The sequence below is a fragment of the Protopterus annectens genome, chromosome 14.part0 (genome assembly GCF_019279795.1).
Source record: "Protopterus annectens isolate FY-2018-M chromosome 14.part0, PAN1.0, whole genome shotgun sequence".
Taxonomy (NCBI): domain Eukaryota; kingdom Metazoa; phylum Chordata; order Ceratodontiformes; family Protopteridae; genus Protopterus; species Protopterus annectens.
In genome coordinates this window covers 381,796,225-381,823,545 of record NC_056748.1, presented here as the reverse complement: position 1 = coordinate 381,823,545, position 27,321 = coordinate 381,796,225, and the positions used below count along the sequence as shown (strand labels likewise).

Sequence of the window (27,321 nt, the reverse complement as noted above, 5' to 3'; positions counted from 1 at the left end):
AAATCATATCTAGCAAAATAGAGATTCTCCATCTGGCGTGAACAAGCAAGAACACCAACTATGTATAGGAGGACATCAGTTCAGTCCTGCAACATCTTTTGAGTCTGTTCAGCCAGAGCCTTTCTTATTCTAGCTTAAATGTGCATGGTTCTGCTATCATAGCTTGTCTACCCCATTCCCTGCGCATTTACTCTTACCCCAACCTGTAACTATTTCTGAGAGAGATCATTCAGTTGAGGCCATCCAGAAGGAGCCCATTTCCTATGTGGGATGTCAATTTCATGCTAGAAAAACTCATCTTATCGTCATTTGAGCCAGAGGTATCCATCCCCCCCCCATTAAAGGTGCTCACTAATTACCTCATTACTAATTGCTATCACTTCAGCAATGAGCTACTAGCTCATATGTGCAAAAAAACCCTTCACTGTCTTTTACAGGGACAGGGTAACCTTTAGAACTAATCCATCCTTCATGTCTAAGGTGGTATCAAAACTTTCCCTAAACCAGGCTATCCACTTGCTAGTTTTATTTCCTAACCCTCAGAACAAAGTGTAGTGAATCCTTCATTCCTTGGAGGAACACAGACAAATCAGGTACTATTCAGACAGGACAAAACACAAAATAGAGCAGAGCAACTGTTGGTGGCTTTCTCAGTGGAGAAAGAGGGCAAGCATGTCTCCAAACAAACCATATCAAAATGGATAGTCAGTTTCTTTAGGTTCTTTTACGCAAACCATGGAAATCCTTTTCCTGGTCATGTCAAAGCCCATTTCACCAGGCACAGGGCACCTTCCACTGCCTTCTTCAAAGGAGTTCCTACTCAGGCCGTCTTAAAAGCTGCCACCTGGAACTCTGTGAACACCTTTACAAAACACTACCATTTAGGCATCGCCTCTAGAGCTAAAGCAGGGTTTGCTGGAGCCATTTTGCAAAACTTTATTTCCTATGGGTTATCATCTTCTCCCACCCCCTTCCACTTGATTTGAGAGTCTTCCCAGGAATCAGTACTGCAACATTGACTGTGAAGAGCATATTACAGTTGTGTCAGATTTACCATAATTGTAGATGTTCAAGTACATCAGTATTACAGTACAAACTCCCACCCTCCAACCCATCTATCTGCTTGACTCTTCCCTTTCCCCCTTGCTGGGTGTAATGGAAAGAGGAGACTCCTACAGATGACTCTTTCATCATCCCCTCTCCTCCTTACCTTGTCATGCTCTCCTCACGCATCAGACTGCTAGTACTGAGTAGAAAATTCAGAGAAAAGACTTCTTCGTTGGCTGTAAAAACCTGTCCATTCTGAAATAGTCGGTGCATGTTTAGCACTGGCTATAAGGCTAGTATTTGTTTACTCTGCCTCGTTGTTGATGTGCAACTTTAAATCTTCATTCATTCTACTTCCCTCATATTACAGTAACAAGGAGCTAGTCTGCATTTGGCCCATAATATGCACTTGTTTTCTGCTCATTCTGAGTTGCAATGTTGACTGTGTACTTTTAGTCTGGATTTACTTGTTATAAGCACAGTGAAAATTATTATGATTTTCTTATTTAATGTCATTTAATTGGTTCTTATGGGGAGTTATTCATTTAATCAATTTTGCAAAGAATATGTTCATTTTTTTTTAAGGAAGCAACTTTAGTTTGTAACTAGGGCCCACAGAGTTACTATTTCTTAATCTGGAAACCCTTAGATGACTATTATGCTTATGCACAGGAGAACTTTCCTGTGTCATGTCTTGATTTCCATTAGTGAAGCAAGTAGATTTAGATATATAAGGCTACCCTTTTCTGTTATTCTTGATAACTGGCATTCTCTGAAATGTAATACCATGTATACATGCTCTAAATGTAAAACATACAGGACATGTGTTAGACATAACTTCATAGGTTGTTACTAGGCTAATGACCACTAGCCACGCACCCCAACCAATTTGGGTGCCTAGTATCATGGGTGTCTATCCAGGGGGGGTACGTTAGTAGGGAGGTAACTAACTATTTTTAGGGGTGTGGCAGGATAATACTTTTTTTTATTGATGGTCTCTGTCCAGACTAGGGATGAATTTATGATTTCCCATCTAATTGGCAATTTTTCATTTGAATCTGGCCAGGGATAAACTATGTTTTACATGGATAGGGAGCCTATTCCATGGAGCAGAGATCCTTTGGGACACTTATCTTTCTCTCCAACATTTCTTTTTATATCGCAAGTGAAGTTCAGATTCTGGATCTAGTGTTTTTGGTGCTGTTTATTTTATGTATATGCAACAGATCCATAAGGGCTGGGTCTGAAGAAGCCCTAAAAGACAGGCAAAAATCTCCTATCAGCAGCCTGTAGGAGACTGAAGACAGATATAGAGCCTTTAGGCAATAAGTGTAGGACAGGGTATTAATGCCCTAAATTCTGCTGGTGAGAATCCTTTGTGAGCATTCCAACTGTTGCAAGTATTTGGTTAGATGTTCTTCGTGTTTCACTGTTGCAGTCATTACATTTGGGTAATCCTGCTGTCAGGTTGCCCTCAGTTGGCCTGAATTCCAAAGTCCTGGGACCTGCATTGGCTGCTGTCGCCCCTTCCCTGACGTCAGGTCGTCAGGGGTATAAAAGATGCGGCCGACACCATTTTCTTTAGTCTTTCTTGCCGCACGGTGTCCGAAGCAGAAGCAGTTCGCAAGTGCCGGTCGGCCGACTCCTGAGATTTTCATGTTTGAGTTTCAGATCCAAAGTCTTCAATAAAGCTAAGTACCCCATTGGGAAACTTTTTTCATGCTCCAGACCGATGTCAGAAAAAGTAAAAAATTGTATTTCTTGTGTTAAGCAAATACCTCATAAGGACTTTCATTCTTACTGTATTCCTTGCCGAAGCCCTGATCACAACGTTTCTGGTTGTCGGTTTTGTGCTAGATTTAACCAACGCACTATTAGACGTCGGTATGATTTTGCTTTAAACTATTTTGGACGCCAGTTTAATTAGCCAGAAATGTTGTCGGATAGCCATCCAACTACCGGAGTTCACAAAAAAACGCAAAGAAAAGGAGAGAGATAGACAACTGAGGCCCAAAACCGATGAAGAAGCTTCTCCAAAGCCAGTCGCCGGTTCTCAGTGAGACGCTTTCGCAGCCCCTGACGCCCGCTAATTTAGAGTCGCAGGCCACTACCGACTCCCACGTGGAGTCGGCCATGCCGCTGGAAACTCAAGGCATTGGAGCCTCAGATACTATTCCTTCAGATTGGTCCGGAGCCGCTGAGCAGGCACTAGCTTCTGAGGGTGTATTCAGACCTAAACATCTTTACATTAAACCAACCTCAGCTTCAAAGGCAAAGGCTAAGGCTAAAGCACCTTCTAAAGCAAAGAAACAGACTCAAGAGCCACGTGGACAGGCCTCTATGCTCAAAAAACAGATGCTCAAAATGGCTGAAGACTTAATTACCTTGATCAGGGGTTCCCATCCCCCTCCTGATAAGAGGCCTAGGCAAGAGACTGACTATGAATCTTCAGATCAGATTTCTATTTCTTCTGATTCCTCTTCTGATCAGGAATATTCTCTTCCCCCTATGAGGATTCTGATGCTGAAGAATCTATACCTTCAGCTTCTCCTCCAGAGAACTATTCTTTTGGGGAAACCTTGCATACCATGAGGGAGCATTTCCACTGGGAGAGCCAAGATTTTTCAGAATCTAAAAAGAGGCTCAGGGATTTCCTTTTACTACCTCAACACAGGCCACTAGCCATTCCACCTGTGTTAGACATTGTAGATGATGTGTTTTTGGAGTCTAGTCTTACCCCTGACTCCTTACCTCCAGCTCCTGTTAAGCCTGATAGACATTACAGGGTTCCTGACCCTCATAAGTTCCTTTTTTAAAAACCCTGCTGCAGACCCAGAAACTATTTCACAGGGTCCCAAAGGAGTTAAGGCTTCCACTGCAAAAAACCCTACCCCTCTGACAGAGATTCTAGGGCACTGGATAGATGGGGAAAAAAGGTTTACACATCTGCTACCTTGGCTATAAGGGCCTTAAACTGTCAGTTTCATATGCTTAAATATCAGCAACATGTCGTGGCATTGCTTAAACAGAAAATGTTATTAAACTCTGAATGTGCAGAAAACAAGGAAATGCAGGATTTATTGCATGCAGCTGAACTAGTTGGAAAGCATACTTTGCAATGTGGTTTTGATTCCTTGGAGGCCTCCTGCAGGGCCGCAGTTACGGGTTCTGTAATTAGGAGGCATGCTTGGTTAAAGGAATAAAATCTGCCTGATCATGTCAAAGTTAAATTATTAGATGCACCTTTACAGCATGATACTTTGTTTGGTGTTAAGGCAGAAGAGGTTTTAAAGAAAATGGAGGACAAAGCTAAATCTATGCAAACTGTCAAAGATTTTTTACAAGTACAGCCACCTAGGTTTAGTAGACACTGGCCTAGAAAGAATTGGTCCTTTCCTGTGTCAGACAAACCTCAAAGGGGCAGATACAGATGCCCTAGAGACAGATCCCGGGCGCAAGGTTCATACAGGTCAAAGCAATGGAGTGCTTCTACCTCCAAAGTTGGAGAAGACAAATCACAACCATACAGGAAACAGTCCCAATGACTTCCCCCTGCCTGCACCAAGCACTTATATCCTGACAGCACCCTTAGGGGGAAAATTAGCACTTTTTTCACAAAATTGGCACATTATAACCCAGGACAAGTGGGTTCTAAATATCGTGTCACAAGGGTACAAGTTCCATTTCCATTCCCTGCCAAAGACAAACGGCTGTCCAGATCTGCCAAAAAATCAATGGGCAGAGGCACAAAAACAAGACTCATCCCTCATGGACATGGGGCCATTCAACAAGTACCAGAGCAAGAGCAGGGACAAGGATTTTACTCGACTGTTCTTGGTACCCAGAAAGGACAAAGCCTGGAGACCAGTACTGGACCTATCTATTCTGAACACATTCCTGGATATACCAAAATTCAAGATGTTGACTTTGCAGCAGCTTCTGCCCATGCTGAGCAAGAACGCTTGGCTTGTGACTCTAGACCTAAAAGAGGCATACCTGCATGTCCCATTCAGACAGTTATGCAGAAGATACCTCAGATTCAAGGCTGGCTCAAAGCATTACAAATTCTCTGCACTGCCCTTTGGCTTATCTACTGCGCCCAGGGTTTTTACAAAGTGCCTGGCACCAGTAATTGCATTCTGCAAACAGAGGAATACAAATATATCCTTACTTGGACGACTGTCTAATTCAAGCAGAGAACAAGGACATTCATCTACAGCATCTGATGTTTGTGAAAAGACTTCTAACATACCTAGGGTACACAGTCAACAAAAATAAATCAAAACTAGTACCCTCTCAAGAGATAATATTCCTGGGTGCAAGCTTAAATGCAACTGCCCAAATGGCTTATCTCACGCCAGACAAACAAAGGCAACTGACTACCTATTTCAAGATGGTGGCAACAAAGGCCCAGTTATCTGCAAGAAAAATTCTGCAGGCGTTGGGCTTCATGGCATCCTGCATCCTACTAATTCCATATGCAAGACTGCATATGAAGAAACTTCAATGGTACCTAAAAAGTGTTTGGACTCAACATTGCCACAGCCTGGAAACAATGATTACTCTCATTCCCTGCCTACAACAGGAGTTTTGATGGTGGGTAAAGGCTTGTCACCAAAACAAGGGACAGCCATTCACTTTACCCCCAGCCAGGCAGGCACTAACAACAGATGCATCAGATTATGCCTGGGGGGCCCTCATGGCAAGAAGATGCATTCAGGGCACATTGTCCTCAACCCAAATGCAACTACATATCAATCAAAAAGAGATGCTAGCTGTTCAGAATGCCCTGACAGCCTTCAAGTACCTACTTCATCCGGGACAACTACTGATAAAGACAGACAACACCACGGTCATGTGGTATATAAACAAGCAGGGGGGCATACATTCTTACCCCCTTTGCAGACTAGCCATGACTTTGTGGGACACAGCATTAACTTACCAAGTACATCTCCAGGCACAATTCCTGCCAGGAAGGGAAAATACTCTGGCAGACGAACTAAGCAGAAACCTCATGGATCCCCATGAGTGGCAGCTGGATCCACAAGTCTTCAGCATGATAACAAGGAAATGGGGATTCGGACATAGATCTATTTGCCTCCCCCCACAACTACCAACTTTAAACCTGGCAGCATGGAGGATAATGTAGTCATACAAAACACACCTCTCAGTAAAGCTGTGATGGATGTCATTTTGGAGGCCAGAAGGCCTAGTACTAGAAAATCTTATGCTGGAAAATGGAAGAGATTCTGTGCTTGGAACCAGGCACAAGGAACTGATACAGCAGTGCCAAATATTCCTCAGATTTTACAATACTTAACTGAGATGCTGGACAAAGGCCTATCTTTTTCTTTTATTAAAATTCATGCCTCTGCCGTTTCGGCTCATTACAATTCAGAGCCACCAATCTTTTCTCATCCTTTATTAAAGCAGTACCTCAGAGGAGCCAGAAATTTAAGGCCTCCAAGGAGATCACCAATGTCTGCATGGGACCTCAACTATGTCTTAAAAAAACTCACCCTGCCTCCTTTTGAGCCAGCTGCTATTGCTGATATAAAGTTTTTATCTTGGAAAACAGCTCTGCTCCTAGCAATAACTTCTGCAAGATGAGCTTCAGACCTACAGACACTCATGGCTGTGGAACCTTTTATCATTTTTTATGCAGACAGGGTCTCTCTGAGGACAAACCCAACATTTATGCCTAAGGTGGTGTACAGTGCGGCTCTTAACCAAACTATTCATCTGCCAACTTTTTATCCAAATCCACAGAACAAGGGGGAGAGAATTCTGCATTCTTTGCACGTACACAGACAGCTTAGATTCTACTTGGATAGAACCAAAGTTTTCAGAAAGACTGAGCAATTACTAGTCGCATATGCTGCAGGATCACAAGGAAAGGCCATCTCAAAGCAGACTATTTCAAAATGGATACGCCATTGCATTCATTTCTGCTACTTACACCATGGCAAGCCAGTGCCTAAGGGCATTAGGCCACATTCAACCAGAGCTGCAGCCACTTCAGCAGCCTTTCTCAGGGGAGTACCAACCAAGGATATTTTAGAGGCTGCTACTTGGAGTTCAGTGCACACCTTTACAATGCACTATCATCTGCCACTCTACTCTAAATCCAGGGCAGGCTTTGCCACTGCAGTTCTGCAGGGCCTCATAGCCTCTCCTAACGTGGTTTAGCTCCAGCCTCCCAACCATAGCTTTGGGACTCTACCCAAATGTAATGACTGCAACAGTGAAACACGAAGAACATAGTACAGTCGTGTACACTTACCATAAATGTAGATGTTCGAGTGTACTACCAGAAGAAGAAGTACCACAGTGTATCCAACTGCCAATGCATTCTCTGATTTGTTAGACCTAATAGCGTATGTGTGTTCATAGACCCTGTCCCTAAGCCTTCTGTCAGTTTTGCCGATATAGAAGGCAGGACAGATATGACACTTAGCCAGGTATACCACTCCCTTGGAGTTACAATCAAATTTGTACTTAGTATTGTATTCAAAACCTCTTATACTAAATGTTATTCTCTGCTCCATATATTTACAATAGGTGCATGACAGACACTTGTTCATACCTGCATGGTTAAATGTAGTAAAGTTTGAGCACCGAATTTCCACTAGATTCTTTAAGTTTTTTCCTTTTCTATAAACTATTCAAGGGAAGTCAATAGGACCTCCTTAGTAGATGTGTATCCATGTTTATCAAGTCCCAATTTTTCCTTAAAATATTTATAAAATCATAACTGTCTATACAATATGTAATAATAAGTCTATTTTCATTTTCATTTGGTGTCCCATCCTATAATGTACAACTGTTTGTTTCTAAACTCTGGTTACTTGATAATATTGCTTTGTAAAAGCCCACTTCTCTTTTATTTTTCACTTCCTGACAAATTTCTTGTAGGAGTAAAATAGGATAACCTTTCTTTTTAAACATATCCATAAGTGTTGAACATTCTTCAATGAACTGGTTGTCATCCGTAACCATTCGAGCTGCCCTTACAAATTGGCCCTTAACAACCAAATGTTTTTGATGGGCCGGATGGCAGCTACTATAGTGAAGAAATGCATTTGAATATGTTTCCTTTCTATAAATCCTGGCTTTAAAACATTGATTTTGTCTATTCTTACTTAAATCAACATCCAAATAAGCAATTCTATCCTGTGAAAAATTATATGTGAATTTTAAGAATGTAATAGTGTTGTTTAAGTAAGTTAAAAAAGTTACAAGCCTCCTGTTGATTACCCTGGAACAGGATAAATATATCATCAAGGAAATGTATATAATATTTAATCTTACTTGTGTATGTAGTTACACCAAAGACATGTTCATGTTCCCAGTAGGCCATTACTAAATTTTCAAATGTACTACCACATGGAGAGCCCATCACCACTCCTATTTTTTATAAGTAGTATCTGTTGTTAAAAGTGATGTAATTGTTGGAAAGAACTGTGTCCAATAATTCAGCCGGGGGGCTCCCATATCATCTAGTAATAAACTCACCCATTCAATTCCCTCTGCGTGGGGAATTGATGAATACAAGTCTGTCACATCTATTGTAAGAAAGTTTAAATCATCTTGATATTGTAGGTGGTTTATATTGTCCAAAAATGTCCAAGAATCTTTACAAATGTACTTTTGTTGAGCCACATATTTCTTTAAAGTGTGGTCAATAAATTTAGAGCAAGCATAAGTAATACTTGCTCTAGCATCGACCAATAGTCGCATGGATGGATTGTCTATGCTTTTATGTATTTTTGGTACTCCAAAAATAGTAGGTATCCTTGGGACCGACATATGTAAGTAATTTGCTACAGTCATATCTATCCTTGCTTCAATGAATAATTCTTCAAGAAATACCTTAACTCTTCTATAAGTTATGTTTAATTCATTCTTTGATACCTCCTCATAAGTGTCACTTTCTAAAATGGTCTGAATTTTATTGTTATAATCATCCAAATTGAAAATAACTATGCCCCCTCCTTTGTCTGGTTTCATAGTCCTGACTTGTGCTTGTTGCAGATACACAAGTGCTTGTTTTTCTTCCTTGGTGATGTTATAGTTAAAATTAGTGGTGTATTCATTATTCATCTTATTTATTTTGTGAAAAATATCTAACATACATATTTTTTCAAACAAAGCCACGTCTGGATGGGGATGGGGGCTAAATGTACTAGTAATATAAAATGGTGTGATAGAGGATGGTGCCTCTCCTAGTAATAAGTTTAAATTCAACTTCCTAATGAATAATTTAAGATCAATAATAAACTCTGCTACGTTGGTTCTGCATGAAGGAACAAAAGTGAAACCTTTTGCTAATAAATTAGCTAAAGTAGTATCAACATAAAAGTCAGAGTAAGTAAAAATCTTAAAGTCCCCAGTAGAATTGTATACAATAGTAACAACTGGTTCTTCTAAAAGTGCATTCTCATCGTCTTGTTTCTCCTGCTGTGTCGGTTCTGCAATGGAAAGATCCGTAGTGTCCACATTATTATGTTCACTAGTTACTGGTGTGAATGATAGTACGTTTTCTTCATGCCTTGCCTCCGGTTGTACCCTGAGGCAGAAACTTGAAAATCCTGATTACCAAAGCCATTTTGGCTTCTTGGACTGTAGTGGGCATCGTGGAAGTTATTACCCTGGTCAGCTGCATTAAGTCTATTGATTTGAACCCCATTTGAATTAGTCTTGTACTTTTTATTGCTGTTGTTGTTATTACCTTTCTTTTTGGGTATTTGTGTCTAGCCCTCTTCAAATTGGTCCAATTCATGCATGTCCATGGCTCCGCCAACTCCCCCTGCTGTCGTACCCTGACTTTGGTCCCTGATGTTACCAAAGTTCGTTTGGGACAAGGGAGGTGCTGGATATGCCAAGCCCTTATCATAGGCTTTCCTGTCACGGTTTAGTTTTTTGACTTTGTTATTTTTTTATTTCACAAGGTAATGGTCAATAATAGAAAACGATTTTTTATATTCATACTTATAACGAAAAAAGTCACTGTCTCTCTTTATTTCACCATCCAACCTAGTAGCTTCCTGTAGTAAGTCATCTGCAGTTTTTTGGTAGTGCTTACTTATAAGTTGTAACAGTTCAATACCATGGTTATTAAACATTTTTATTAAGTCCTGGTGGAATTTCGAACCTCCTACCAGCCCAGTGGGATATTGCCAAATTCGAAGACCTTTTGGAACTATGCCTTCGCTAATACATTGTTTAAAATAAGCTAGTTCCAAATGTAGTTTTTTTTTGTATTTAAGTAACTTTGTCTAATAGTTTAAGTTTGCCATTCAATGTTTCAGTTTGTACATTTTCAGTAATTAGCTCACCTTGTGTTCGAGCTGAAGTAGGAAGCTGAAAAGTTGGTAACTGTTCTGACCAAGAAGAAAGGTCAAAATTAAAGTTCAGGTTTGCTGCTGATCCATTGGAAGTGCACTGTCTTTGTAAAACATGGCCTTCGCCTCTGTTGTTACGTCCACATTCCAACTCTTCTTGCGGTGTGGGGTGAATAGACATGTTGAGAAGAGGATCCTCGTCTGGTGTATCCATACAGTTGTTAGACAAAGGACTTACTAGTTTCTGTTGTTTAGTAGATGGTAATGAAGGTGCTTTTGTTATAATGGGTGGCGCCATAGGTTTCCCAGCCAAACTGTCAACTCTAGCCGCCAATACGTCAAGCTGTTTAGATAATTTAAGCACTAGAGCCGATAAAGTAGATAGTGTTCCTTCCGTTTCATTCATACCTCCATCTGGGTCAGAAGTGAGGGAAGCAGGTACATTTGTAGGCTCTTCCATGAAAAACAAACGATGCTAAGACGCAAGCACAAACTGGATCCGTACTACCAAAAGAAGAAGCACCACAGTGTATCCAACTGCCCAAATAAATCCTGCAAGCACGATGAGTTAACGTACTGTTTATTACAAAAAACAAAAAATCACATAAAGCGCTTTTCATCAGACCACATAGCCCAACTTCTTCAGATAATTATACAACATAGGCCATACACTATATAAGAAGTGAAAAGTCAGCTGGTTCCTGAATCAGCAGGAATCAGCTGCTCTTTAAGTGGCAACCACCTTCATTCATTACCTAAAATATATAGCTTAAACAGTTCTCATCTAACACATTGTTTTAAAGCAATATTTTAAAATAATAAATAGTGTAAAAAATCAGTGTAAAACATCTAAAACCAATAATTATCTATTATGAAATATTAATGCAATTAAAATTAAAATTAACAGTGTATGTATGTATTTATATTTTTGTTTTGTGTTCGAGTATAATAAACCTTAAAAGCATGTAAAAACAAGTAAGCAAAACCTGACTTAAGAAGCTAAAAATCAAATACACTGTAAGACAATAGTATGCATAGACCATTTTAAACACAGAATAATAGTCAACTCCTAACCAAATTTTTAAGTTGTAGAATGCACTTAATTGAATACATTTTGTTAATGCCCGGGGGGGGGTAACATGCAAGGTACGTAATTGCCAACTCAATTCTAATTTCTCTAAGAGCAAGGAAAGAGGCCCTCCTCTAGGGTCATAGGCAATACAATGTATAGCCCTAAAAGTAAAACCATGGGTGGGTGCTTTCATAATGTGCCTGGCCAATGCGTTCTCTGATTTGTTAGACCTAATAGTGTATGCGTGTTCATAGACCCTGTCCCTAAGCCTTCTGTCAGTTTTACACTATTTATCTATTATTTTAAAATATTGCTTTAAAACAATGTGTTAGATGAGAACTGTTTAAGCTATATATTTTAGGTAATGAATGAAGGTGGTTGCCACTTTAAGAGCAGCTGATTCCTGCTGATTCAGGAACCAGCTGACTTTTCACTTCCTATATAGTGTATGGCCTATGTTGTATAATTATCTGAAGAAGTTGGGCTATGTGGCCTGACGAGAAGCACTTTATGTGATTTTTTGTTTTTTGTAATAAACAGTACGTTAATTCATCGTGCTTGCAGGATTTATTTGGGCAGTTGGATACACTGTGCTGCTTCTTCTTTTGGTAGTACGGATCCAGTTTGTGTGTGTGTTTTAGATGTTCAAGTGTATTCACTGTTGCAGTCCAGGTTACCCACCCACCTTCCCCCTTTCTTCTGATGGAACCTATCTTTCCTTCTCTGATTTATACAGCCTATGTGGTGTATTTGCTTGTAGATGAAGGTAAAGTTTATATTGGTGCATGTATTCATATATATATATATATATATATATATATATATATCAATTTTGGCTACCCTTTTAGGGGGCACCTGACATCTGGGGCAAGAAAAACTAAAGAAAATGGCGTTGGCCGCATCTTTTATACCCCTGACGTCAGGGAAGGGACGACAGCAGCCGAAGCAGGACTTTGGAATTCAGGCCGACTGAGGGCAACCTGTCAGCAGGATTACCCAAATGTAATGGCTGCAACAGTGAATACACTCGAACATCTACATTTATGGTAAGTGTACACAACTGTACTTTACATGTCAAGGGGGCATTATATTCAATGATCGGTTTGATAAGGGCCAAGTAGGGTGGTACTGTAACTTTCTGGATGCCATACCCTTATCTATAAATTAAGTGACTTGATGAATGAAGAATGATTTTCTTATTGTCTTAGCTACATGTTGGTCAAACGCCAAATTGTTGTCTACATATTTTTCCAGATACTTTATTAGTTGGTCGACTCGTAGAGGGGTTTTAGCAACAGAGTAATTAACTTGCATTGTCAGTTTCACAAATGGCATTATAATACATTCTTTGGCACTGAGTTTTAGGCCATGGCTTTGGCAGCAGTCATTTGTCTGTGTTAAGCCCACGTGCAAGATGTTAGTGTCTTGGGAGAAATCTATAATAAGCTCACGATTTGCAGTCATTTGCAAGCTTGGTGAGCCAGTAGCCTTGAACATTAGCCTTGTTTTCTGAGAAGTAGATGTTGAACAGGAGCAGGAGCAGGCCCAGCAAAGAGCCCTGGGGTACTCCACTGGCGACTGGTCTCTTGATGGAGGCAGTGTCATTGATCCTGACTTCTTGGGTCCTGTCTGTGATCAAGCCTGCAGTCAGTGGAGTTTCATGTAAGGACTTATGACTAGATCAGAGAGTTTGTCAGCAATGCCTGAGTGGGGTATTGTATCGAATGTCTTAGCCAGGTAAAGGTGCACAGTATGCACTGCTTTACCCTCGCTCATTGTCTTTTTGACTCCTCTGAAAGAAGTCTACCAGGTTAAGTAGGTATGACCTTCCCTTAACAAAGCTTAACTTGGGAAGGGTTTAGTGTCTGTAGATTGCCTATGACCTTGTTTATAACTTCCATGATAATTCATTCCATGGCTTTGCATATTAGCAAAACAAATCAACCACAAAGGATAAAGTTCCTCGAGCAAAATGTAGTTTCAAAATCCAAATAACCTTTTCTTGAGGCACAACACAACAATAAGAAGCTTGACCTTTTATTAAACACACTGAACTAAAGAACAAAAACAATAAAACATCCAGTAAGTGCTTTCACATTCTCTTGAATGCTTCATCAGACTGTTAAAAAAGCTAAGCCATTTCTACATTTAAATACCTTTGCTGTTACTTCATCAACCAATCATTATTGCTCCTTACTTGATGACATCAGTGCTTAATTGATTAAAAAATTAACTAAAAAATTGCTGGCTGAAATTCATGTTCAAAACCTCTGTGATTCCTTATATTAAAAACAAATATTTAATTTATAATAGATACTTCAACCTCATGCAGCTTAAAAAAATATATACAACACATCTCACACTATATAGGTTCATAGGTAGGTACTAGGCTATCGGCCCTAGGGCCTATACAAGCCTAGCCAAAAAATGTGCCTTGGCTTTCGCCACCCAAGAAAATTATTTTCTGTGCCCCTGTCGAGCAGAGCCACAGAAGTGATCCCCCGGGTGAATTTCCTATTTCCCATCCAATCATCAAGATTTTTCTTGAAGAGTGCTAATGAGGAGCTCTGTTTGACATAGATAGGTAGTCTGTTCCAGAGTATGGGAAGTCTCTGTGACAGGAATCTATCCCTCCAGCATGTTCTGTTTATTGTGGTGACAAGGTTTAGGTCCCTAGAGCGTGTAGCTCGGAGGGATTGGGATTTCTTTAAGTGGAGCATGTCCAACAGCTCTGGGTTTGACATAGCTTTGTATGTTAGGCAGAGATCGCCCCTGAGTAGGCGATATGCGATGGAGTAAAGCTGTAGTTTTTTGAGACGGTCTGCATAGGGCATCTGTTTGTGGCCAGTAATCCTCTTTGTGAGGTATTTCTGTGGTCTTTCCAGTTGTTGTAGATGTCTTGTGAGGTACATACCAAAAGGAGCATTGTACTCTATAATGGGTCTAATGAGTGATGAGTAGAGGGGAACAATGACCTCTTTTTTTTCTGGTTGAGAATCCTTTTGTGATGAGATGAGCCACGTAGAAGGATTTCCTGACCACTGTGGCGATGTGATTATCAAAGAAGAGACTACTGTCCACCTGTGTCCCAAGGTCTCTTATCACATTTCCGGCATTAAGTAGACTACCAGCTATGTGGTAGTTGATGGGTACAGAGTTTTTACCAAAGGGGATGACAATACACTTTTTGGCATTGAGCTTTAGACCATGGCTTTGACACCAGGTATCTGTCTCAGTGAGGCCCTTTTGTAGTTTGTCCACATCATTAGGAGTTTCGATTATGGCTCCTAGTTTGCAGTCATCTGCAAACTTTGTTAGCCAAAGACCTTCTGTGCTGACCTGCACTTCAGAGAAGTAGATACCAAACAGGAGAGGACCCAGGACTGAACCCTGTGGTACTCCACTTGTCACTGGTCTGATGCCGGATTTGGAATCCGCTACTTTCACAGTGTGGGTTCTGTCCGTGAGCCAGTTGGCAACCCATCTTGTGACATAGGGATTTATACCTAGTTTAGTGAGCTTATCTATAATTCCAGAGTGAGGGATGGTGTCGAAAGCCTTGGCGAGATCTAGATAAGCTGTGTGAACCATTTTACCCTCATCTATGGCTTTGGTGACTGCTTCAAAGAAGTCAGTCAGGTTTAGGAGACATGATCTGCCTTTTACAAATCCAAACTGGGTAGGGTCCAGAGTTTGGAGATTACCAATATCTTTGTTTATGAGTTCCACAATGATACGTTCCATGGCCTTGCAGACCAGGCTCGTCAGGCTAATGGGGCGGTAGTTCCCAGGGTCCGTAGTGGCTCCCCCTTTGTGGAGTGGGATAACCGTTGTGGTGCGCCATTCAGTCGGTACAAAGCCTGATGTGAGGCTATGATAGAACATGGTACTTAGGTAGGGTGCCAGTTCATTCTGTAGTTTGTGTAGAACGCAGCCTGGGATATTGTCAGGTCCCATGGATGCTGTGTTCTTGGCTTTGGAAAGTGTGTTTTTTACCTGTGCAGCCGTGATTATAGGAACTTTGCATTTTTCTGGTATAGAGATGGGCCCTCTAGGGGGTGAGAGGGGGGTAAAGTTAGTACTGAACTTATCTGCTAGGATGTTGGCAATATCAGTTGGTTCTGTATATTTAGTGCCATTGTGCTGTAACTCAGAGCAGATCTGAGTGTTCCCATTTAGATTCTTGACATAGCTATATAATGCTTTGTGGTTGTCTTTAAAGTCCGTGGCAATTTTGTTTTCGTAACTAGCTTTGGAGGATTTTATGAGGGATCTCAGCTTCTTACTGAGGTTGACCAGGGAGTTCCTCCAGTCATGGGATTTTACTCTTTTTTGCAACAGTTTCTTTCTTCTGTTGTAGAGTTTGTTTATGGCAGAGGACCACCAGATTGGCTTCCTTTTTTTGGAGGATAACATCTTGGTTCTATTAGGGATAGCATGATCCATGCACTCGTGTAAGTGCTTATAAAGTGCATTTGTGTAGGATTCGGCAGTCATACCTCTATTGTCCGTCTGCATGGGTGTCATGAAGTTTGCCACTTCTGTGTTAAGAAGTGTGAGGTTGGCTGTTGACTTTGGAGAAGTTTTTTACGATGGTTTCTCTAATTGGGGCTGGGGGGTGGGATGTGGATGTCTAGGCTGATTAGCTTGTGGTCAGATCTGACCAATGAGGAATTGACCTCTGGTGTGGAACACCGGTTTCCCATGTTGGTAATGACCAGGTCTAGGATATTGCTGCCCCTGGTGGGGGTGTGAATAAGTTGATCCAAGGCATTGGAATTTATGAATTCTAGAAAACGTTGAGCAAAAGAGTTGGTACATGAGTAGTTTTCCCAGTTAATGGTGGGGTAGTTGAAATCACCCATTATTAGGGTGTTGGACTGTACCCTAATACTTTCCAGTGTATCAAGAAATGAGGAGTGTGAATCCTGGGGCATGGTGGGGGGTCTGTAGCAAGCCACAATTTGGATTGCGGTCTTGCCCAGAGTTAGTTGCACTTGGATAATCTCGGATGCATTATGCTATGCAACTAGCGTGGAGGTGTGGATATCCTTAATGAATATGGACACGCCTCCACCTTTAGTGCTTCTTTCTGGGTTAGGTGGCCAAAAGGTGTGGTATGAATTGAAGCCTGGTAATGCAGGTGTGCTGTCTGGAGCTTTGAACTAGGTCTCTGTCACTGCATAGATGTCAGTGTTCTCCATTTTAAGGAGTGCCTCGAGTGAGTGCATTTTGAGGTTTAGACTTCTAGCATTGAGTAGCACTACCCTCAGATTTTGCTTGCTTGTACCTGTTACGGTGGTGAATTTGTCATTTGAACCTTGCCTAAAAAAGGCACTGTAGGCGTGGCAAGAGCCTTAGCTAGTATCCGGAATCCTAAGGGCGACAGTGCAGGCCACCTATGTTCCACTATTTAAAATAATGTGCTTATGTATAAATGTATACTATAAAAATATAAAATATATCAAATATATATGTTGTTTATTATATAAATATCTGTTTATAATATAAAGAATCACAGAGGTTTTGAACATGAATATAAGTATAATATATAAGAATATATTAGTCTAGCTTTTTTCAGGATGGCTCACGAATCTATTAATAAACAACATATATATTTGATATATTTTATATTTTTATAGTATACATTTATACATAAGCACATGTTTTTTTAAATAGTGGAACATATAGTTTGAGATGTGTTGTATATATGTTTTTAAGCTGCATGAGGTTGAAGTATCTATTATAAATTAAATATTTGTTTTTAATATAAAGAATCACAGAGGTTTTGAACATGAATTTCAGCCAGCAATTTTTTAGTTAATTTTTTAATCAATTAAGCACTGATGTCATCAAATAAGGAACAATAATGATTGGTTGATGAAGTAACAGCAAAGGTATTTAAATGTAGAAATGGCTTAGCTTTTTAACAGTCTGATGAAGCATTCAAGAGAATGTGAAAGCGCTTACTGGATGTTTTATTGTTTTTGTTCTTTAGTTCAGTGTGTTTAATAAAAGGTCAAGCTTCTTATTGTCATGTTGTGCCTTAAGAAAAGGTTATTTGGGCTTTGCATATTAGGCTTGTTAAACTTGTAGGTCTGTAACTCCCCGAGTAAGTTGAAAATCCACCCTTGTGGATGGGAGTGACTGCTGGGGTCCTACATTTACTTTGAATGTAGTCTCTCTGAAGGCTGTTGTTGGAGTGCCTCAAGTGGGTCATGATAGAGCATGTTTTCAGAAGGCAGTTGGCAATGTTGTTGGAACCCATGGAGGCAGTGTAGAAAGTGCTGCCAGCACCTGATCCCTGCTAATAGCTTGGGGGGGGGGGTATTTTGGAGGGGATTTCACCTGGCAGAGCGGGGAAGGGGGGAGTAGGGGTGACGTTCTGAGCTGAATTTTCAACCAGTAGATTTATGTCATCCTGATCAGTGAAGGTGGGTACTGCTCGCCATCAGTTCAGCACACTGCTGTGTCTTATCTCATAGATGAATAAGTCCTTCTGATTGCCCTTAGCCTGTGAAGCTATCCTAACCTTGTAGTTGGCCTTTTTGGACTTAATTAGATATCTTAGTTTTTTGTTTAGTTGTGTAAGAGAGCACTTGCCTTTAAGGGAGTTGCTCTTCCTGATTTTGACCATCGGTTTTCTTCTTTTATTATACACCCTGTTCAGATGAGGATTCTACAGCTGGGGTTTATTTTTAGTGTTTGTTTTGGGTTTATTTCTGGTAGGTACAGCAACCTCTATGCAGCCATTCACAAGTTTGTATTGGGACTTTGTGAATAATTCTTCGTAAGTTGCTGTGGTGTCAGGGTTGGAGGGAGCCTTGAATTTTGACAAACTTAATAGGATGGAGTTTGCCTTTGAATAATTCCTAACTGTTACTGGTTTAACTGGATTTTCTGTGTTGATTTTTACTTCAAATGAGGCAGCTTTTTGATCCAACATCACAGGGAATCAATGCTGTCCCATGTTGGTAAGTACCATATCCAGTATGTTTGATCCTCTGTTTGGAGTTTGCACTATTTGTTCTATGGTGTTTTGTGCCTGTGGATTTGAGGCAGTATTCATTTCCCAATCTATAGAGGGTTAGTTAATGTCACCCATGAATATTGTGTTTGGTTGGATGGTGAGTGCCTCTAGTAGGTTTAGGTAAGAGTTGTGAGACTCTAGGGCAGTAGATGGTGACCTGTAGCTAGCCTTTATATGGTGAGGGGTGGATAAACACCATGGTGTTATACTGTTTAACCAACCTGGGGTATGTTTGTTGCTAACATAGATCAAGACATCTCCATTTTTGGCCCCTGTCCGTGCTGTTGTTGGTATAAATATGTGGAAGGCACTGTAGCCTTGCACTTCTGGGAGTACTTTCTACAGCTTTAAACAAAGTCTCAGTCACAGCACAGATGTCTCCATTCTCCGGAGTGAGGAGGGCTTGAAGGATGTGGAGATTTTTGTTTAGACTCCCAGCATTGAGCAGAAACACCTTAAAGTTGCTTGTAGACTTTTTCACTATGTTGGTATTTTTGTCTTTTTGGCATTCCCTAAAAAGGCTGTAAGGGAGTGGATAAAGTTTTAGTCAATATCCAAAAACCTAGGCATAACAGGTGCAGCCCACCCTTGGCAAAGCAGCATGATCTTTTGACCATGTCTTTCCATGCTGACAGATATTAGATCCCTCTAGAGTGACACTACAATTTAAACCCATCATTAAAATCAGTCATTTTATGTTAATATTGTGGCATCATCCTTGGTGAAGGTAGAGTGCTGCTCATTGCAAGGCTCATACCTATCTGTGAGAAATATTCTGAGAGATCCATTAAGTCTCTTTTCATGTAGTCCAGTGAGGCATGTCTCAGGTCATTTATACCCACATGGATTATGATATTATTGTATTGGTAACTGTGATGCGGTAACCCGAGTGTGTGAATTATATTGCAGATCCTGGCTCCAGATAAGCAATTAACCATTAGCTTTTCCTTGTCTAATCTGGTGAGTGGGACATCTCTGTGTCGCACATTGGAGTCCCCAATGACAAGAGTATTAGTTAAAGTATGTGCTTGCCTTTTGGGCTTTGCTGTTGGGGTACCATTTGGTATAGGCTTATGTCAGATATTTAGTGTTACTTTTGGTGTGTGCTTTAGTGATTGCTGAGCAACAGTGTTGCCATTAGGAGGTCTTTGATATTCGGGAAGGTTTCTTTTAAGGTCCTCAGTATAAGACAGTGTGCATGTGTGTGCGCGCGCGTGTGTGTGTGTGTGTGTGTGTGTGTGTGTGTGTGTGTGTGTGTGTGAGGGTTGTAATATGGGTATTCCTGACAACCTCATTTGTATGCGGCGTTTTTGCCACCAAGAAAGTTGTGTACTTACATCTCTCGTATACCGTGTTATTTTCTTTAACGATTAACTGGTAGCCTGAGAGCATGAAACAATTGCTACATTGCCTTAGGATGCCCATATCTACCAAGTTGACAACAGAGACATTTGGAAATTGCATATCCATGTTTGGTCCGGTAATACTGTGGGCTGTGTTGGGTTAAGTATTGGGTTTTAGCAGGGGTCTTTTAGGGTAGTTTCTGAGGTTAAAGGCAAGATGTAGTGCTAGGATATGGTAATGTTATTTGATAAGAAAATTAGTTTCTGTGATTAAGGGCAAAATGTTATATCATGCTACGATATGGTAGTGCTATTTGATGGGCAAGCTAGCTGAAGTTTTGTACTTACATCTCTTGCATACGGTGTTATTTTCTTTAATGATTACATGGTAGTCGGAGAACATGAAACAATTGCTACATTGCCTTAGGATACCCATATCTACCAAACTGGCCACAGAGACATTTGGAAATTGCATATCCATGTCATTCTGGTCTTGTGATAGGGTGGGCTGTGTAAGGTTAAGTACTAGGTTTTAGCAAAGTCTCCTAGGGTAAATTCTGGGGTTAAAGGCAAGATATTATATAGTGCTAGGATATGGTAGTGTTAAATATGTAAACTAGTTTCTGGGGATAAGGGCAAAATGTTATATAATAATAGGATATTGTAGTGCTATTTGATGTGCAAGCTAGCTGCTCTAAGATTATTTCTACACAATGCCACATTGTTTAATAGGCTTTGGATCCTAACTTTAAAGGGAAATTTTACTGTCTCAGAGTTTGCTACAATAGGAATCGCTAACCACTGCTGCCTGGTGAGCAGCTCTCTGCAAACATGGCTGATTTATAACAGAGCAAAAAGCTTGGAAATTGGCTCATATGCCCTCTAGCCAATAAATGACCACACTTTGAGCTTCCTGGAGTATTTCTCAACTTAAACAAACCAGGTAAACAACTTCTTCAACAAAATGTATGATCCTGGAATTTCTAAATGTGAAAGCACAGCAAAAGCAGCTCTCAAGTACAAATTAAACAACAAGCAGCTATCAAACAAATAAGCCCCTGGCTAATCTGCCTTTCTGCAAGATTTGGAGGTACACAGAACTAGAAAATCTAACAAAGAAATGACTATTTTTGCCACCAAATTAAATGCTTTACAAAATGCTCAAAACAGTAGTGATCACTGTATAATGCAAGTTCAAGTGCAGTAAAAAAAGAAAATATTCTTGTCTTTGCTTGGATAGCTCTGACTGCATTTGAAGCAGTGACAAAGTGTTGCAGAGTTCTCTGTAAGTCAACAGAGTCTTGCAAACTTGCCTGATTTATTGTCGAGAAAAAAGCTTGTATACTGACTCCTATGTCCTTTAGCCAATAAACAATACTTTGAGCTTCCTGCAGTACTTCCCAACTCAGAGAGACCAGGTAGATACCTTCTGCAACAGGATGAATGATCCTGGAATTTGTAAAAGCACAACAAAAGCGGCTTCAAGTGCAGATGAAACAACAAACAACTAAGCCCTGGCTAATTTCACCCTTCTGAAAGGAGGTTTGGCGGCACACGGAAATAGAAAAGCCAAAAACAGATAAATTACTTTTTTCAACATAAATTTAAATAAATTCTTTAAAATGCTCAGAACAGTAGTGATCACTGTATAAAGCAAGTACAAGTTCAAGTAAATCAAGAAAATATTGGCTACCTGGTAGACCTTTGAACACTAAAAATAAGCTGAATACAGCACACGCTTTAAGTACAAAAAATGAACTTAGCTGCATTTCTTTAGTTGGCATGTAGCAATGTTTAGTAAGGGCAAGCTTTGGTTTGTATGTGGAGATCTTTATTCATCAGATACGGCTTATGAAAATAATATCAAACATTTAACCAAGTGACAGGGAAGGCAAGCAGGCTGTTGATAGAAAAATCCCAACACAAAAACATAATGTATATTTGTTGAAAATGTTTTGTAGGTAGGGTCAGTCCATATATGAAAACCTGAAAAGTTTGCAGTTTGATAGTTTTGAACTCGTATTTCTGAAATACATACAGTGCCTTCTTAAGTGAAGGAATGAATGAAATGCAAAACCAGAAATATACTGCAGTCTTAATGGCTAAAAGACCAATTTCAACTTGTAGCATATATCCTTATAAACTGAAGAGAATTGTAATGAAATGAACACAAAGTGTGAATGAAGGCATTTGTTTTGTGTTCTGATGCTGTGGGGTGCTGTGCAGATTTCAGCTTTGCATGGTTGTTGACAGGAAGCAGCTAGTTACTTTCTTTTCAAGACTGGTCATTTCTGTTCAGTAAAGCAAGCTCTAACAGTTCTGCCTCCAAGGTTAATGTCATATGAGTGTGTTTTGAAAGACATTTTGCTGGAAGGATCAGCATTTCTTCCAACAGCCAGGACCTTGGTAGTTAACAGTTTTTGAATAGGCTGAATAACTGCTTAAGTGGAGTAGTGAATAAAGCTCGCAAAGGCATGAATGAAGTAGTGAATAAAATAAAACGCAAGTCATGATTATGTGGTTACAGGGCAGATTGCATTTTGTTCAGTGGAATGATTCTGGGAACCAGAAACTCTTCCAGCTTAGATGGTAGATGCTAAAATTTATAACATGGCTTGGGCATACTGAAAGACCTTTTGATTACTCCAAGGACTACCAGTAAAGCAGAGATCATTATGTTACCATGAAAGGCTGAATTCCTTGGTTTCTGTAAATAGGAGTGCTAAGATGATGTATTTGTGACAGACTGACACATCTGTCCCTGTAATTGTGTTCTATGTTATTACCGTTTATTTTATATTTGGTTTGTAACAGTTATGAGTATTTGTATTTCTTAGAGTAATAACTTTGTACATTTAAGGCTCAAGCTCTCCTTCGCTGGCATGCTTCAAACCAGTACTGCAGTCAAACAGGACAGCCTACCCAAAAGTCTGTATCCGGCAGTAAACAAATCTGTAGTGCCAATGGAAAGATTTACTACCCACAGGTAAGCATTTAAAAGGAGCCGTCATAACGCTGTCATTTAAAATTTAAATAGATGGTATGTTTATCAGAATAACAACTGTACTAATAGTAGCATTATTTTATGAAAATGTTGATATATATACTGTATATATAGTTAGTATAGAATATTGAATAAATGAGGTGTTAACTAGTGACTTCCTGTAGTCAGGGTTTAATTCCCTTGGCCTTCTTATGCCTAATTGTAACTCTGAGCAAGTTACTTATCTGGCCTGCGCTCTGAGGTCGTAGAGTAGTTGGGCTAAGCTTCTTAATGGTCCCCCTGGACTGCATGTCTCTTTACCTATGAACCTGTACTGTGAATGTCTTAAGAACTAAACTTTCTGTAGCTACTCCTCTAGTTTTATTGTCCGTTTTTTTATCTGGGTAACTTTTCTGATGTAGTCCAATTTTTCTTTCAGGACCTTCACCATCTGGTGGAAACAAGGGGTGACTGCAGATCACTATAACTCCATTGATATGCAAACTATAAAGTAGTGATTTTGTAGTCATTATGTTAGCAAGAGGAAGGATGGGGTCCAGCTCCTTTACAATCTTAAATAGTATTATGCTCAATACAGGCAAATGAATGAATGACGTATGCTGATCTTGTAGACCTTTCCCAGACATTATTCTGGGCTTTGTGATGGTATAATGAATATTTTAAGAATGCAGACATCTCTTGACGAATACGTAGTTGTGTATAGAATACAAATTTAAGTACAAATGCATTTAACACATTAGACATTTCCGACACAGTGCAATTTTAGTAATGTTTATGCTATACCATGAATGTCCAGGTTGATATACTTGCTGCCCAGTTTTTGGACAGTTTTCTATTTATGATCTATTTAATGTACCTTTTAATGTTGCTTGTGAATTCACAAGTCCTAATAGGTGTTTTCATATTCTTGTACTATGACTGTCCTTTTAGGTTTATTTTTCCAGGTGTTGTAGGAAAAAGTATTTGCCATCAGTTATGAAAAAACAAATGGAGTGTTATGTGGGCATATATGTTTGTGTAAGATAATTGATTTTGTGGAAATACTAAAATTGGATGGTAAGTTTGCATTAATGCACAAGAGGGTTTGCATGGTGTAGATATTACCATACTCCCAGGGGTGTTGTAAGGCATAAGCCTAAAAGGTGACGCAAAGTATCTTGTTGCTTGTATAAAATGTGTATCTGCATTTTTTTCAGACTGTATTTGACATTTAATAGACTCATACAATTATTAGGCGTTCTGTTTTACCTAATGGATTGCTGTGCAAGGTTATAACTAATTGTGTGGAATTTTGAAATAACATTTTCAGGGTAGACATTTAAGGGACCCTTTTGTCAAACTGTTGTACAGACCAATTTATAAACTGATGCTAGCATTACATAATACTCAGCTGAGTTCTGGCAGGTGAATAATTCCAGATCAGGAGACTTGCATTTCAGGAACGCAGTGTTTCACTGTCATGTATAAATGCCTCAAAAATACTCAAAAGATTAATGACTGTGGTGGCAACTTCAAGAACTGAAAGACACATATATGCAAGCAGCAGTGATTCCCTTTCCCATACTTTTAAGTAGATTTATCCGATTTTATGCTTTTTGCACCCTAACATTTTTAAAAGGGTAATCATTTTGGTAGCATGTCCCCCCCCATAATTTTGTAAGTTGTTTTAGTTGATTATATGCTTGTTGCCTTTATCGGTTTGGGCTTGTATAATAATTTTACATGTGTTCTATTTTTGTTTAATATGCATTTGTATTCATGTCGTGTTTTACTTTTGTGTAGTGTATCTTCAGATTAATCTCGTTGTCGAACAATACCTGACAAAGACTTTATACTGCATTGGTGTGTGTATGAGTGTAATTTGACATCAGGGTTATAGTTGCTATTTTCTGTTGCCACAGGAACTGTTTTGCTTCATAATATTCACTTACTCATTTCCTCACTCTACACAGATTTGGTTCTTGTTTGAGGTGAATACATTCACTTCCATCACAAGGTTATTTTTTACCTTTTTGGCTGTCTTTTTACTGTTTCTTATCAGGTGGTATAATTACATTTGAGTTTTTAGTACCTTTATTACAGTGAAGTATGTATGATTCTTGTTTGTTCTTTCTTTTTTATGCAGACATAGCAGTGTGTTTGAGTAAGGGGTATTTGTATCTGGGTTTTTGTGTTTTTTAATTGATTACTGGTGTGTATTAATTTTGAACTATTTCTATGTTTGATAATTTCCCCTTGTTAAATTACCTTTTAAGACTGTGACATCTTGTAAGACTTTGTAGTCTATGAGAAAGGAGGGATCTGTGAATGAAAGGTGGTCTGCACTAGCTTCACCTATGCATGAAAAAAATTGATGCAGAAGAAGCTAGCAGTCCAATTGGTCTGCTTTTTTTTTAATTCATTTTAAAAGTATGGTTTATTTTGTGTTAAGTTCACTTGTTTGTTGAACCTTTTAATAGTGGTTCAAGCAGTTTGGGAGAAGTGTGTGAAGACAGACATTGAAGTTGAGTTAGTGCATGACAGAAACATAAGATCTGAAGTAGTTTGACTTCATTTGGTCATCAACCTTGGATATTCGGATCCAGATCGGATCCAAGACAGCCACTTCGCTAGCTTCTAATCCGAGCTCCAAGCTCTTCCCCTTATCCATAATACCCCTCTGTCTCCTTCCTTCCCTCAGATCTCGTTTGCCAGGTTCCAAGCCAGCAGCGTGGTCTTGAGCTCCAAGTGAGTTAGTGTCTTTTGGGTAACCGTTAAGCTTGTTTGTTAGTTAGCTTTGCTAATATTGTTGTTTTACCTCCCTTACACCCACGTCTACGTCATTGGTCTAACAAAAAAAAATAGATATTTTATTTAGTCGGTGTTGTGTGCCCTACTTTTCTCTCACAGTTAGGCTAGTGTGTGTGTGTGTGTGTGTGTGTGTGTGTGTGTGTGTGTGTGTGTGTGTGTGTGTGTGTGTGTGTGTGTGTGTGTTTCTTAGGCCGTCCTTAGACATGGCTGATGTTCCAAATCCTGTCTTCAGGAAATGCGCAGAGTGTGGCCATAAACTTTCACCGGCCGATGGCCACACTCTGTGTGTTGTTTGCTTGGGTGTGCCTCACCTATCTACGGTTGCACTATTTGCGTGGGATTTAATCCCAGAGCCCTCAAAGAAAGGAGGACTAAACTGATAATGAAAGGGCTCTTGCCAGCTTTGGGGATGGCTGTCCCCGCCTCGTCTTCAGCAGTAGCGGCTGCTACCATCTCTTTGCCCTCTCAGGCCTCCGGGGCTCAAACCCCCCATTTCTAGGCCATTGGACTCAGACAAGAGACAAAAGGATAGGTCCAGAAAGCAGTCCCCTGACTGCTCAGAACCGTTGGGGCCTCCAGCTAAAACTAGAACTCCTCCAAGGCCCAGCACCCCTTGGCTCTGCTCTCCGAAGTTTTCACTGGAGCTGACGGTGTCTTGGGCTCATTTCGAGTGCCTCCCCTCACCGGCAATCCCGGCTGGTGTCGGTGGCTTCCTCTTCCCAGTCCTCCCCAGTCTTTCAGAGTCAGACATGGACAGGATGATGCTGAAGTTTATCTGCACCCAGATCCAGATGGGGGTTTTACAGGCCCTCTCTTCCTCTGGAGAGGGGGGTTCTCAGCCCTTCTTTTCCCCCATCGCTCCTTCTCCAATCCGACCCTTGGTTTTTTAGTCCTTGGATCTGAGAGCCCATGGGGTTGGAGGGCCGACCCTGATGGTACCTAGTACTTTGACTCCGGCCATGGCCTTGAGCATGTCGGATCCAACCGAGTTGGATCCGAGCTCTCGGAGCCATAGCCTCAGCATCGGATCCAAGGGGGTGCTTTCGGCTCCAAGTCTGCCGGAGCTCAGCCTTCCCCTCGGCATCTCTGTGCTGGTGGGCTCAGCTCTGAATCCCCCCTCAGACACGAGGAGGGCAGCTCCTTTGTTAGTTTCTCAAGATGCCCACTCTCCCTCAGCCTTTGACATGGTGAAGAGGGTTCTCTCGATGGGGTCAAGGCCTCTGACCATTTCCTCTTTGGAATCCACCCCGACTCCATCTGTTTTGGGTATGGCTCCGACCATCCTGTCCTCACAGGGACAGCGCGGGCTCGATTTGCCCCAGGTAGCATCCATCAGAGAGCAGCCCCCTGTTTGTGAGTCTGCTCCGGAGAGTCCCACAGAAGATGTCCCTTACAAACGGACATGCAAAAGGAGGCACCTGGATTCCTCCCCAGAGTCCCTCACCGATGACACCGATTTGGAGGAAGGGGAAGGCTCCCCCAGGTCACCTGCCGATGATGTCATGATGTCTCCTTTGGAGACGTCTTGAAACTCTTTCGTCAAAGGGGGGGGGGTCCACCCCAAAGCCATCTTCTAACAAGTTGGTGTTCCTGGAGGCTTTTGGCATGGGTGCTTCTACTTCCTGGATGTTCCCTCCCGTGGATCCTTTGCTGGACCTTATTACTACATGGGCATGGAAGGAACCGGACAC

The 27,321-nt window shown here is 40.6% G+C and overlaps 1 protein-coding gene across 1 annotated transcript in view; it reads left to right on the top strand.

The window, feature by feature from the left end:
* The window catches only part of NUDT13 (nudix hydrolase 13), a 680,399-nt gene that overhangs the window by 499,188 nt on the left and 153,890 nt on the right, over positions 1–27,321 (top strand). Inside the window, exon 6 of the mRNA XM_044056109.1 lies at positions 22,697–22,822. Within this exon, the coding sequence (XP_043912044.1) occupies positions 22,697–22,822 (126 nt within the window). The remainder of the gene's footprint in view (positions 1–22,696; positions 22,823–27,321) is intronic.